This window comes from Garra rufa, chromosome 25 (assembly GCF_049309525.1).
Source record: "Garra rufa chromosome 25, GarRuf1.0, whole genome shotgun sequence".
Lineage (NCBI taxonomy): Eukaryota > Metazoa > Chordata > Actinopteri > Cypriniformes > Cyprinidae > Garra > Garra rufa.
This window is the reverse complement of record NC_133385.1, coordinates 3,306,618-3,322,289: the sequence shown is the minus strand read 5'-3', so window position 1 is coordinate 3,322,289 and position 15,672 is coordinate 3,306,618. Positions and strand designations below refer to the sequence as shown.

Genomic DNA, 15,672 nt, shown 5'->3' with positions numbered 1-15,672 from the left:
ACCTTCAACGTCCATGGAATCTTTCCATTGCACAAAAGGTTCTTTATAGTGGAAAATGGGTTCTTTAGATAACTCTTCAGATGGGTTCTTTGGAAAACCAAAAATGGTTCTGCTATGGCATTGCTGCAACCCCCCATATTTTAATAGTGTAGTATCACAAAGCAGACGGTTCTGAGCCAAAATAAGGTTTTTCCTGGTTTCTTCTCTTACCTGTGGTGCTGGATGTTTTGGGCGTGCGATGGGAGTTCCAGGCGGACGGTTGGCTCCAGCCCACTCGGGTCGACACGGACATGCGGATCAGGTAGATGGTGTCGGGCTGCAGACCCTGCAGAAGGAACTGGGTGCAGTTCTCACTCGGGACGGGCAGCTCGATGGAGATTACCTGCTCGTCCGTGGCCGTACGGTAGGACAGACGGTACGCAGACACACGTCCGCGGCTGAGTTTGGGAGGAAGCGGCTGCCAGGACACCAGGATGTCGGAGGGACTGCGACTCGTCAGACTCAACTCAGGGGCACGGAGAGGCACTAGGGATCAAAAACACATTTCATGAGGGAAGTTTTCTGGAAAATGTAAGTTCTGGGAATGGTCTAGAAGTCCACAGGCTCACCATCCTCCAGCGTGTGCTGCGTGACCTGCTCTGACATGCGACTGGCACCCATTGGCATGTAGGCAACGATATAAAATGTGTAGTTTCGTGCTGGCTCCAAATCATCCACGATGTGGCTGGTCGTGTCATTCCCGATCACAGCCTGATACTCTTCGTTGTTTAGACCTGTGAGTATAGACACTACAGTCAGTGCCGTTTCTAATTCAGTCAATTAGAATAAGAATAATGGAGACAACTGAGATCTCACACTATGATTATTGTCAAGTTGAATTACAGGTGCAGATTAGATTTGGTGGATGAGCGTGAGCTTGAAAGGATGTAGTTTAAGGAGGGACTTGGTTCTATGTATCAGTTGTTGATTGGATGTTGTGATCTGCGCGTGGCACTTAAAGGAGTAGTTCACTTTCAGAACAAAAATGTACAGATAATGTACTCACCCCCTTGTCATGCAAGATGTTCATGTCTTTCTTTCTTCAGTCGTAAGGAAATATGTTTTTTGAGGAAAACATTTAAGGATTTCTCTCCATATAATGGATTTCTATGGTGCCCCCGAGTTTGAACTTCCAAAATGCAGCTTCAAAGAGCTCTAAACCATCACAGCCGAGGAAGAAGGGTCTTATCTAGCGAAACGAGCAGTTATTTTCTAAAAAAAAAAATACAATTTATATACTTTTTAACCTTAAATGCTCATCTTGTCTAGCTCTGTGTGTACTCTGTGTAGAGATTAAAAAGTATATAAATTGTAAATGTTTTTAGAAAATAATCGATCGTTTTGCTAGATAAGACCCTTCTTCCCCAGCTGGGATCATTTAGAGCCATTTGAAGCTGCATTTAAACTGCATTTTGGAAGTGCAAACTCAGGGCACCATAGAAGTCCATATTATGGAGAGAAATCCTAAAAATGTTTTCCTCAAAAAACTTAATTTCTTATCGACAGAAGAAAGAAAGCCATGAACATCTTGGATGGCAAGGGGCTGAGTACATTATCTGTAAATTTTTGTTCTGAAAGTGAACTACTCCTTTAATGGAAGCGGAAGGGTGTTCTTGAAGGGGCGGGGTGTAAGGCGGGACTTGGTTCCATGCATCGGTTGTTGATTGAATGGTATGATGTGTGTGTGTGGCACTTAAAAATGGAAGCAAATGAGTGTGTGCTTGAAGGGGCGGGGTTTAAGGTGGGGCTTGGTTCTATGCAATGGTTGTTGATTGGATGTTGTGATCTGGGCTTGGCACTTAATAATGGAAGTGGAAGAGTATTCTTGAAGGAGCAGGGTTTAAGGCGGGACTTGGTTCTATGCTTTGGTTGTTAATTGGTTTTTTATATGTGGGTGTCACACTCAAAAGTGGAGGTGGATGAGCGTGAACTTGAACGGGCGGAGTTTAAGGCGGGGCTTGGTTCTATGAATTGGTTGTTGTTTGGATGTTGTCATGTGAGAGTGGCTTGAAGAGGCAAGGTTTAAGTCTGGACTTGGTTCTATGCATCAGTTATTAATTAGTTGTTGAGATATAGGCATGGCATTCAAAAGTGAAGGTGGATGAGCGTGAGCTTGAAGGGGCAGGGTTTAAGGCGAGACTTGGCTCTATGCATTGATTGTTGATTCGATGTTGTAATGTGGGTGTGGTGATTAAAAATCGAAGCAGATGAGGTCGGAGTTTAAGGTGGGACTTAGTTCAATGTGTTGGTTGTTGATTGGATGTTGTGATGTGGGTGTGGCACTTAAAAATGAAAGTGGATGAGGGTGGAGTTTAAGGTGGGACTTGAAGGGGCAGGGTTTAAGGCGGGACTTGGTTCTAGACATCAGTGATTGATTGGATATTAAGATGTGGGTGAGGCGCTTAAAGGTATGGAAACAGATGAGAGTGTACTTGAAGGGGCTGGGTTTAAGGCGTGATTTTGTTCTATGCATCTGTGGTTGTTTGGATGTTGAGATGTGGGTGTGGCACTTAAAAACTTGAAGATTCAATATTATGAGGTAAAAATGAAAAAAAAAGACTTTAAATGACTTAAAGCAGCATGATTTTCATCTGGTTTAAAAACGGTGTAAACTAGACATAAACCAGCTGGGAACTTCAATTTCAATCACTCACCCTCAGACTTCATGTAGTGTATGGAGTAGGCGATAACTTTATCCGCGTTGTACTGCGGTCTCTCCCATGCCAGTAAGATGGCAGAGCTTGAGATGGTTTCTGAGTGGACGTTACGTGGAGCACTGGGACGGTCCTCCGATAGCACCACAATAAGACGTGAGGTAGACACAACCGAACCTTGAGAGTTCTCCGCTTGGCACTGGTAAAAGGCATCATCTTCCGGAATTATCTGGGTTATCACCAGTTTACTAGCACACAATAAAGAGACATAAGTCAGTATTATATAGATTATGACTTTTAGTTTTACTGAAGTTATTTCTCTGTACATACTTGTTGTACATCTTAGTACGTCCGTTGGAGTGGATCACCTGACCGTTCTTAAACCAGGTGATTCGGGGAGCAGGTGTCCCTTCGGCCTGACAGCTGAAACGGGCCGTACCAGCTCTGGGTCGAGTCTGACTCTGTGGTTTCTCCACTAGAGTCGGAGGAACTGCAAAATTGGGTGAAAATGCAGTGAGAACAGTTTTAAAGGACTGTTCAAGAACAATAAGTATAGTTAATTAAACAAAAACATTTTAATAATCATTCAACACTAAGAGAGAGTCCTCATATATATGATAATGACATAGAAAGATGTTTGTGAAATATATTTATCGTTAATGTTATTGTTTTTAATGTGAACATATGTCACGCAACAATTGAATATTGAAGAACGTCTCTGAGTGGGGAGACGGCAGTTCCGGTTAGCTTTTTACAATGGCGGAGGCCGATAAACACCGCTGGACCAAGTCCCTCCGTAACTTGCCTGAAGTCACCTACGACGACGTGGTTCGGATTGTAAATGAACACTCAAGTAGAAACGTCCAAACTTAGGAATAGTTTGCCGAAAGTTAAAAAAAAAAAACACGCTAACATGAATTGTAAGTCTTTGAGAAGAAAATTAAACAGACAGGTCACAGCGGCTTGGCCTATAAGTCACATTTATTATATTCTGAAATACTAAACTGCATTCCAGATTATGCAGTTTTCTGTTGCTACGTGGGCACTCAGTTTATTTATTTATTTATTTGACATTTAGCCAAGATTTAAAGATTCAGCGCTTCACATAAGCAATTTATGTGAAGCAAACAAATGCTAGACTAAGACACTCTTCTCATCTCCTCGAATGCAAGAAAACATTAGCCTTTGTAAATACAGAAAACATGTACTTTTTCAATCAACAGTTCTTTATTTACCTTAAGTCTGCAAACAAGCTGAAATGCTTCAAACTGCGCGCCGCACTTCATTCACGAGAGAGGCGTGTGAGGAATAATACGGTTTGACTGACAGTTTAACGAGCCAATGGCGTCACAAGGTTTAGTGGCGGTGGCGTCGCTTACTGACCCAGGATCAGTGAACCGTAGCAGTTATAATTCCGATTTGAGCTTAAAGTTTAGAAATATATGTAGCTTTTAGCTTTTGTTGACGCTATCGCGCTACTTGATAAAAAAAAGAGCTTAGCTACTGAAAAGCTATTTGATTCAGAAAACAGCGAAGCTACCATCACGCTACTGACAAATGTAGTTAAGCTAGAAACTAGCAATGGCCGGAAGTTTTATTTCCCTACTCCGCGTTCCGGAAGCAGGAAGTGAGACATAGGCCTATTGGTAAAGTTAACATTTCTGGTTTGAAGACTAATATAGTTATTATAGTTATTATAGTTATCGTTATCGCTTTGAACACATATAGTTATTGTTAATGCAACTTTTCTTGATATAAATGCAGTTATTGGTGAATTTAACGTTCTTAGTGAGAACACTAATATAATTATTGTTAATATTTTTGTTCTCGATGTAAACACTAATATAATTATCAGTAAAATTACCATTTTTGTTGTAAACACTAATATATGCTTTGTTAATATTTTGGTTTTGGTATAAAAGCTAATATAGTTATGGGTAAAATTCACAATCTTGGTGTGAGCACTAACATAGTTATCCTTAATGTTTTCGTTTTTGATATTAACGCTAATATAGTTATCGGTAAAGTTATCGTTCTTGGTGCGAACACTAACATAGTTATCCTTAATGTTTTCGTTTTTGATATAAACGCTAATATAGTTATCGGTAAAGTTAACGTTCTTGGTGTGAGCACTAACATAGTTATCCTTAATGTTTTCGTTTTTGATATAAACGCTAATATAGTTATCGGTAAAGTTAACAATCTTGGTGTGAGCACTAATATAGTTATCCTTAATATTTTCGTTTTTGATATTAACGCTAATATAGTTATCGGTAAAGTTAACGTTCTTGGTGTGAGCACTAACATAGTTATCCTTAATGTTTTCGTTTTTGATATAAACGCTAATACAGTTATCGGTAAAATTCACAATCTTGGTGTGAGCACTAACATAGTTATCCTTAATGTTTTCGTTTTTGATAGAAACTCTAATATAGTTATCGGTAAAGTTATCGTTCTTGGTGCGAACACTAATATAGTTATCCTTAATGTTTTCGTTTTTGATATAAACGCTAATATAGTTATCGGTAAAGTTAACAATCTTGGTGTGAGCACTAACATAGTTATCCTTAATATTTTCGTTTTTGATATAAACGCTAATATAGTTATCGGTAAAGTTCACAATCTTGGTGTGAGCACTAACATAGTTATCCTTAATATTTTCGTTTTTGATATTAACGCTAATATAGTTATCGGTAAAGTTCACAATCTTGGTGTGAGCACTAACATAGTTATCCTTAATGTTTTCGTTTTTGATAGAAACGCTAATATAGTTATCGGTAAAGTTATCGTTCTTGGTGCGAACACTAATATAGTTATCCTTAATGTTTTCGTTTTGGATATAAACGCTAATATAGTTATCGGTAAAGTTAACAATCTTGGTGTGAGCACTAACATAGTTATCCTTAATATTTTCGTTTTTGATATAAACGCTAATATAGTTATCGGTAAAGTTAAAAAACTTGGTGTGAGCACTAACATAGTTATCCTTAATGTTTTCGTTTTTGATATTAACGCTAATATAGTTATCGGTAAAGTTAACGTTCTTGGTGTGAGCACTAACATAGTTATCCTTTATTTTCGTTTTTGATATTAACGCTAATATAGTTATCGGTAAAGTTAACGTTCTTGGTGTGAGCACTAACATAGTTATCCTTTATTTTCGTTTTTGATATTAACGCTAATATAGTTATCGGTAAAGTTAACGTTCTTGGTGTGAGCACTAACATAGTTATCCTTAATGTTTTCGTTTTGGATATAAACGCTAATATAGTTATCGGTAAAGTTAACAATCTTGGTGTGAGCACTAACATAGTTATCCTTAATGTTTTCGTTTTTGATAGAAACGCTAATATAGTTATCGGTAAAGTTATCGTTCTTGGTGCGAACACTAATATAGTTATCCTTAATGTTTTCGTTTTTGATATAAACGCTAATATAGTTATCGGTAAAGTTAACAATCTTGGTGTGAGCACTAACATAGTTATCCTTAATATTTTCGTTTTTGATATAAACGCTAATATAGTTATCGGTAAAGTTAACAATCTTGGTGTGAGCACTAACATAGTTATCCTTAATATTTTCGTTTTTGATATAAACGCTAATATAGTTATCGGTAAAGTTAACAATCTTGGTGTGAGCACTAACATAGTTATCCTTAATGTTTTCGTTTTTGATAGAAACGCTAATATAGTTATCGGTAAAGTTATCGTTCTTGGTGCGAACACTAATATAGTTATCCTTAATGTTTTCGTTTTTGATATAAACGCTAATATAGTTATCGGTAAAGTTATCGTTCTTGGTGCGAACACTAATATAGTTATCCTTAATGTTTTCGTTTTTGATATAAACGCTAATATAGTTATCGGTAAAGTTATCGTTCTTGGTGCGAACACTAATATAGTTATCCTTAATGTTTTCGTTTTTGATATTAACGCTAATATAGTTATCGGTAAAGTTAACGTTCTTGGTGCGAGCACTAACATAGTTATCCTTAATGTTTTCGTTTTTGATATAAACGCTAATATAGTTATCGGTAAAGTTAACAATCTTGGTGTGAGCACTAACATAGTTATCCTTAATATTTTCGTTTTTGATATAAACGCTAATATAGTTATCGGTAAAGTTAACAATCTTGGTGCGAGCACTAACATAGTTATCCTTAATATTTTCGTTTTTGATATAAACGCTAATATAGTTATCGGTAAAGTTCACAATCTTGGTGTGAGCACTAACATAGTTATCCTTAATGTTTTCGTTTTTGATATAAACGCTAATATAGTTATCGGTAAAGTTAACGTTCTTGGTGTGAGCACTAACATAGTTATCCTTTATTTTCGTTTTTGATATTAACGCTAATATAGTTATCGGTAAAGTTAACGTTCTTGGTGTGAGCACTAACATAGTTATCCTTAATGTTTTTGTTTTTGATATAAACGCTAATATAGTTATCGGTAAAGTTAACAATCTTGGTGTGAGCACTAACATAGTTATCCTTAATGTTTTCGTTTTTGATAGAAATGCTAATATAGTTATCGGTAAAGTTATCGTTCTTGGTGCGAACACTAATATAGTTATCCTTAATGTTTTCGTTTTTGATATAAACGCTAATATAGTTATCGGTAAAGTTAACAATCTTGGTGTGAGCACTAACATAGTTATCCTTAATATTTTCGTTTTTGATATAAACGCTAATATAGTTATCGGTAAAGTTAACAATCTTGGTGTGAGCACTAACATAGTTATCCTTAATGTTTTCGTTTTTGATAGAAACGCTAATATAGTTATCGGTAAAGTTATCGTTCTTGGTGCGAACACTAATATAGTTATCCTTAATGTTTTCGTTTTTGATATAAACGCTAATATAGTTATCGGTAAAGTTATCGTTCTTGGTGCGAACACTAATATAGTTATCCTTAATGTTTTCGTTTTTGATATTAACGCTAATATAGTTATCGGTAAAGTTAACGTTCTTGGTGCGAGCACTAACATAGTTATCCTTAATGTTTTCGTTTTTGATATAAACGCTAATATAGTTATCGGTAAAGTTAACAATCTTGGTGCGAGCACTAACATAGTTATCCTTAATATTTTCGTTTTTGATATAAACGCTAATATAGTTATCGGTAAAGTTAACAATCTTGGTGCGAGCACTAACATAGTTATCCTTAATATTTTCGTTTTTGATATAAACGCTAATATAGTTATCGGTAAAGTTCACAATCTTGGTGTGAGCACTAACATAGTTATCCTTAATGTTTTCGTTTTTGATATAAACGCTAATATAGTTATCGGTAAAGTTATCGTTCTTGGTGCGAACACTAATATAGTTATCCTTAATGTTTTCGTTTTTGATATAAACGCTAATATAGTTATCGGTAAAGTTATCGTTCTTGGTGCGAACACTAATATAGTTATCCTTAATGTTTTCGTTTTTGATATAAACGCTAATATAGTTATCGGTAAAGTTATCGTTCTTGGTGCGAACACTAATATAGTTATCCTTGATGTTTTCGTTTTTGATATTAACGCTAATATAGTTATCGGTAAAGTTAACGTTCTTGGTGCGAGCACTAACATAGTTATCCTTAATGTTTTCGTTTTTGATATTAACGCTAATATAGTTATCGGTAAAGTTAACAATCTTGGTGTGAGCACTAACATAGTTATCCTTAATATTTTCGTTTTTGATATAAACGCTAATATAGTTATCGGTAAAGTTCACAATCTTGGTGTGAACACTAACATAGTTATCCTTAATATTTTCGTTTTTGATATTAACGCTAATATAGTTATCGGTAAAGTTAACAATCTTGGTGTGAGCACTAACATAGTTATCCTTAATATTTTCGTTTTTGATATAAACGCTAATATAGTTATCGGTAAAGTTCACAATCTTGGTGTGAGCACTAACATAGTTATCCTTAATGTTTTCGTTTTTGATATAAACGCTAATATAGTTATCGGTAAAGTTATCGTTCTTGGTGCGAACACTAATATAGTTATCCTTGATGTTTTCGTTTTTGATATTAACGCTAATATAGTTATCGGTAAAGTTAACGTTCTTGGTGCGAGCACTAACATAGTTATCCTTAATGTTTTCGTTTTTGATATTAACGCTAATATAGTTATCGGTAAAGTTAACAATCTTGGTGTGAGCACTAACATAGTTATCCTTAATATTTTCGTTTTTGATATAAACGCTAATATAGTTATCGGTAAAGTTCACAATCTTGGTGTGAACACTAACATAGTTATCCTTAATATTTTCGTTTTTGATATTAACGCTAATATAGTTATCGGTAAAGTTAACAATCTTGGTGTGAGCACTAACATAGTTATCCTTAATATTTTCGTTTTTGATATAAACGCTAATATAGTTATCGGTAAAGTTCACAATCTTGGTGTGAACACTAACATAGTTATCCTTAATATTTTCGTTTTTGATATAAACGCTAATATAGTTATCGGTAAAGTTAACAATCTTGGTGCGAGCACTAACATAGTTATCCTTAATATTTTCGTTTTTGATATAAACGCTAATATAGTTATCGGTAAAGTTCACAATCTTGGTGTGAGCACTAACATAGTTATCCTTAATGTTTTCGTTTTTGATATAAACGCTAATATAGTTATCGGTAAAGTTAACGTTCTTGGTGTGAACACTTATATAATTATTGTTAATCAGGGCTCGACATTAAGGCTTGTCCGCTTGTCCGGGACAAGTGGATTTTTTTGTAGGACAAGTGGAAGAGAAAATTGGTTGTCCGACTGGACAAGTTAAATTTCAAACAAAATAAAATGGCATGTTAATTAACGTTATATGCCGTTAACGACAGAGCAGAACGTGCAGCGCAAACACCGAGCGGAATATTGAACAGAGAGCGCAGCGCGCCGACACACACACACACACACACACACACACACACACACACACACACACACACACACACACATGTTGGGTTTACATGTTTTATGGGGACATTCCATAGGCGTAATGGTTTTTATACTGTACAAACCGTACCTTCTATCGCCATACACCTACCCTACACCTAAACCTAGCCCTCACAGGAGATTGTGCACACTTTTACTTCCTCAAAAAAACTCATTGTGCATGATTTATAAGCCTGTTTCCTCATGGGGACCTGAGAAATGTCCCCACAAGGTCAAAATCTACTGGTATTCCTATCCTTGTGGGGACATTTGGTCCCCACAACGTGATGAATACCAGGTACACACACACACACACGGAACGGAAAAGACCTGCTCGTGAAGTTACTGTACGTTCACACCGCCGCCGACTTGAGCTGCAAAGAAGCTCTGGCCGCCCCGTTAAGAACTCTTGTCAAAAAGTACGAGGAAGCTTCTTGACCCTTTGGCCGCTCTGACGTAGCAGCATTCTATGTTCGATCATGGGAGAGTGCGGGAGAGTGCGCGCGCGCGCGTCTCTCTCTCTCTCTCTCTCTCTCTCTCTCTCTCTCTCTCTCTCTCTCTCTCTCTCTCTCTCTCTCTCTCTCTCTCTCTCTCTCTCTCTCTCTCTCTCTCTCTCTCTCTCTCTCTCTCTCTCTCTCTCTCTCTCTCTCTCTCTCTCTCTCTCTCTCTCTCTCTCTCTCTCTCTCTCTCTCTCTCTCTCTCTCTCTCTCTCTCTCTCTCTCTCTCTCTCTCTCTCTCTCTCTCTCTCTCTCTCTCTCTCTCTCTCTCTCTCTCTCTCTCTCTCTCTCTCTCTCTCTCTCTCTCTCTCTCTCTCTCTCTCTCTCTCTCTCTCTCTCTCTCTCTCTCTCTCAAAGTTGCGATAAATTAATCTGTGCGACCACAAATTATATTTGGAAGCATTTGTGCGAGTGAGAGAAATGAGTGTGGTGCGACTCGGTTTCAAAACTGTCGCTAGCCTAACTACTGACTAGTAGTACAAGACTAAAAGTCTTGTTTAACGTATAAGTTTAAAAGACGGAAAGACGATCGCGATAGGTTTGGATAAATCTTCAAAAAGGCAATGATGTCATTGAATAAATATGCACGCTGTACGTTTCAAAGTCAAAACGCTGCAGGGATGTCTTCATATGAATGTATCTGACGGGAACAGACTGCCCTCAGAAACATGTCGTTTGCATTGTCATTTCATGTCTGATAAAACGGCGTTAGTGCTGGTTTGTATACAGCTGTTACTATGGAAACCGTAGTATTTCAGCGCTCCTAAAGCGCCCCCTCGTGACAAACAAATTAATTTTTATTTCCAATACATTTTTCAGCTGTTTATGGTCAAATTATTGGAATTATCGATCCATGTGTAAGTGTGAAATAATTTGATTTGCCTTTTAAAAATCTAAACAATTAAGTAATACTAATGTTATATATCTTATATAAATATAAGAAATTATATACTTGATTTATCCCTTTTAATGGTATAAAGGTTGAAATGCTATTGTATTAGATATTTTGTTTTTTGTGTCTGTATCTGAATTATAAATCATGTAATTTTATGGCTTAATATTCTACCGTACATTGTCCAACCCCACTCATACTGTTCATTTAACTTGTGCAGCTCTTAAAAAAAGGGTCATAAATTGCCTTAAATTGATATTTTAAAATTCTGCAGCTACACTAAATGGTGAAATAAAATTCTTTCCTTGATATTTGTTTATATTTGTGTATTGAAAACATTTTTGATTGACATTTAGACTCCTATCTGATTTTCTATATTTTTAAAAAATGTCTTTTTTTTAATTTGGGCTAGTTAAATTAATTTTTGGGCTATCAAATTCTGATGAGTACCTGCCCGAAGGGCTACCAGAGATTTTGACATTTTGCGAGCCCTGAGCTGTCAATCATTCCCTGTCACTGAAACTGCGCTCCGCTTAACTTAGAACCGGACGTTTTTTTCTCTCTCTCTCTCTCTCTCAACCAAACCCTGTTCCGGCGTTGCACAAACTGCAATTAGGGGTGTGTGAAATGACGATTTTATTTTTATTGTGGACAATTAAAAGGTTTCCACAATCTGCTTTTGAAGAAATATAGTATATTTCGTGCTACAGCACACATTCTGTCAGATACAATTCTGCCGCCTCCGTGTCAATATACTATACAACGCGGCTCAGATAGCACATGTACGTCTGCAAGATGTCTGATAAAGATCTCTTGATCTGGAAAGCATCTGCTGTGTACAAACATCTGGCAGGCGTCTGTCAGATGTCAGTTAATCAGAATCGGCCATGAAGAATCAAGATCGGTGCATAACTAAAAAGAAATTGGGTGCTCCTACATTTTTTGGGATGCTCCTAACTTTTTAAAGTTGGGAGCACCAGTGCTACCAAGTAAAAAAGTTAATTTCGAGCCCTGCCTTACACCAACAGCACCATATGAGTTCAAATGGGAACGAAAATTTGTAACCAAATGGAAAGATGAATTCGACTGGGTTATTTATGAAGACGGAGAAATGTTCTGTGGCGTCTGTCGGATAGATAGTTTTATTTTTTTTCACCAAGAGTCACCACTCTGGTGATACACTGTGCACATCAGCGTGCAAAGTATTACTTTGTATTATACTATGAGTCTGGAGATCCTTCTACTGTTCCTTTCTACTTCTACTTCTACGTTCCTTTCTACTGTTTCAACTGAATTGTATTAATATTGATAGTGTTTGGATGCTTTCAATAAATTCTGCATTAGCAAAACAAAAAATAAATAAATGATATTATAAATCTTTACCCGGACAAGTGACTTTTGTGCATGGACAAGTGAAACATAAATTTACTTGTCCGAAGGACAAGTGCCTCAAAAAGTTAATGTCAAGCCCTGTTAATGTTATCATTCTTGACGTAAAAGCTAATATAATTATCAGTAAATTTAACATTCTTGTTGTGAACACTAACATATGTTTTGCTAAAATTTTTGTTCTTGATGTAAACGCAAATATAGTTATCAGTAAAGTTAACGTTGTTGGTGTGAACACTAACATAGCTATTATAGTTATTGTTATCGGTGTAAACGCATATTGTTAATATTTTTGTTCTTGATGTGAACACTAAAATAGTTATCATCCAAGTTATCCTTCTTTGTGTAAATACTTATATAGTTATTGGTGTGAACATTAATAGAGTTATCCTTATAGTTATCATTTTTGATGTGAACAGCCTTTCAGAAGCATTCATGGTGCATCCGTTCTGTTAAACATTCTCACCAAGTACGGTCAGGTTTCCGGCCGCTATGGTGTAGTTGCGTGTTCCTGGCGTCGTTGCTCGGCACAAGTACGTGCCGCTGTGCTGAGCTTTGACATTAGAGATAATCAGGTTCCCATTTCCCAGCACTCTGGCTCCAGACACGTCTATGGGTTTAGAGTCGGCCCGGCTCCAGGACACAAGTGGCCGAGGGTTTCCCTCCGCCAAACACTCCAGGACTGCAGACCGATGCAGCCCAACACTGATGTTCTGTGGTCCTGCTATGATATGTGGTTTCATGAGGGGCTTCGGACCAGATGCTGGAATCACAACGAAAAACAATCAATGCCAAGCTACTACTTCCTATATATGAGAAGCGATTCTGATAATGATCACTGTTCATCCTCACACAAACACAGACCTGGGATGATGGTCAGCTCAGCCTCTCGACTCCTGATTCGATTGGCCATGTTTGTTGCTATACAGCGATAATTTCCAGCATCCCTCATTGTCACATCGCAAATCTGCAGCACTCCATTTGGCAAAATAGTGATTCTGAAATCATACAAAAGTACATATTTCGTTGGTATAAATGTGTTTAGGTTGATCCAAAGTATTCAAAATATTTTAAAAAACAAGCTTGACCACTTAATCCAGTATGACCTCTCTTTTACTTTTATAAGTAAAAAAAAATATTAATCATATATTTTAAAATGATATAAAAAATATGTAATATTAATTTTCTGATACATTCTGCTTCAGATGAAGTTAGTTCCACATGTGAGGTAATATATCCTGTAATTTTTTTGTGTTTTTTTTTAAATTGCACACCTGTCTGAATCCAGAGGTAGAGATCTTTGGTTGTGTTCCCAGCTGATAACCGCTGTTGTTGATCCACTGATGGCACAGGAGAATCTGGCCACGGATCCTAGCATGACTTCAGCAGGGACCGGATGAGTAACAAACAACAAGATATCTGTAAAAGTCAAGGGAAGAGAGAGAAATCATTTATGACAAAGTCTTGTATGTTCAAAATCAGCATAAAGTGATGTATTTCTGAGTGAAAAAAAAAAGACATAAATGGTTCACAATAAGGGTTATTATAGTTAACTAAAATGAAAACTATTAAAATATAAAAACTATTTAAAATAAAATACATCAACTAAAATTAAATAACTGAAAAATTAACTGAAATAAAAGTTAAAAAAAAAAAAACGAATTCTATTTCAGCTTTTTTGAAAAAAAAAAAAATCATTTAGTTTAACCTGATGTTTTAAAATGAGTGAACTACAACTGAATAAAATTAATAAAAACTACATTGATACATTTAAAAAACAAACAAATAAAAATTACAAAAACATAAAATTACTAGAATGTTATGTTATGAAATTCAAATTATAATTAAAACAAAAAAAATCTAAATATTATTAAAATTATTACAGTATCTCACTGATACTAAAGTAAACCATTAAAAAAAATCAAAACGCAATTACTTGGAATAAAATACAAGATTTATGCTCAAATTCAACATTGCATATATATATATATTTTTTTTTTACTCAGAAATATAATATAAATGGTTCACAACAGAGTTGTTATAATTAACTAAAACAAAAATAAATAAATAAATATTCGAAATGTAAAAAAATAATTTCTCAATTTAATTTAGTTTAACTTAATGTATTAAAATGAGTAAAACTACAACTGCAATAAAATGAATAAAAGCTATATAGACACATTAAATAAAACTAATACAAATGACAAAAATATTAAATTACTAAAACTTTAACTGAAATTAAAATGAAAAAATAAATACATAATTAAACAACTAATTCAAAATATTGTTAAAATTTAGAATAGTATTTTATTGATACTAAAATAAACCATAAAAAAATGAAAAAGCAGTACTTGGAATAAAATACACTTTAACTAAAATTAAATAAAATATAAAAAAAAATAAACGTATTTTATTTGTCATTTTTATTTAGTTTAACTTGGTGTAAATAAAAATAAAATAAACATTAATAAAAACTATATAAAAAAATTCTAAAATTACAATAAAAATAAAACTACATACAAAATGACTAAAACTTTACCAAAAAAGAAAAAGAAAACAAAATCTAAAAACAAAATATTCAAAATATTAATAACATCTATAATTGTATCTCAATGATACTAAAATAAGACTGACTCACACTCACAATATACATACATACTATCAGTCAAAAGTTTGGACACACTTGACTTAATTATTTATTAATTTATTTTTAGTCAAATATTAATTGATAAAAAAAAAAAACTATATATATATATATATATATATATATATATATATATATATATATATATTAAACATATAAAAAATATATAAAAAATATATTAAAAATACAGTTTTTCTTAAAACAAACTGAGAATCATTCCTTGGCACAATTTGAAAATAAAATAAAATAAAATAAAATATTGTATTTTTTTTTAATAATTAATATTTGATTAAAAATGAAAAAAAAATTTTTTTAATTAAGTCAAATGTGTCCAAACTTTTGACTGGTAGTGTGTATATATATATATATATATATATATATATATAAAGTTTTAGATCAAATATAATATAATATGTTTTTTTGGACCAACATCAACAGCAAATGGTGAAAGTTCTTGGCTTTCCTTCGGAATCAATATAAACCCCTTTAAAACTAATCAGTTTACAGACACAGGCGAATCCACCATAATCAATAACCAGGTCTGAAAGATTAGAGTAAACACTAACCAATAACACAAGACTGACCGTCCTCCCTTACTGATTCCTTCAGGTTCAGACATACTAAACA

The 15,672-nt window shown here is 34.8% G+C and overlaps 1 protein-coding gene across 1 annotated transcript in view; it reads right to left on the bottom strand.

The window, feature by feature from the left end:
* The window catches only part of LOC141301026 (protogenin B-like), a 69,568-nt gene that overhangs the window by 43,076 nt on the left and 10,820 nt on the right, over positions 1-15,672 (bottom strand). Inside the window, exons 3-9 of the mRNA XM_073831280.1 lie at positions 13,676-13,820; positions 13,266-13,399; positions 12,868-13,164; positions 3,024-3,183; positions 2,694-2,941; positions 609-773; positions 211-525 (exon numbers count right to left, since the gene is read on the bottom strand). Coding sequence (XP_073687381.1) covers positions 211-525; positions 609-773; positions 2,694-2,941; positions 3,024-3,183; positions 12,868-13,164; positions 13,266-13,399; positions 13,676-13,820 — 1,464 coding nt within the window. The remainder of the gene's footprint in view (positions 1-210; positions 526-608; positions 774-2,693; positions 2,942-3,023; positions 3,184-12,867; positions 13,165-13,265; positions 13,400-13,675; positions 13,821-15,672) is intronic.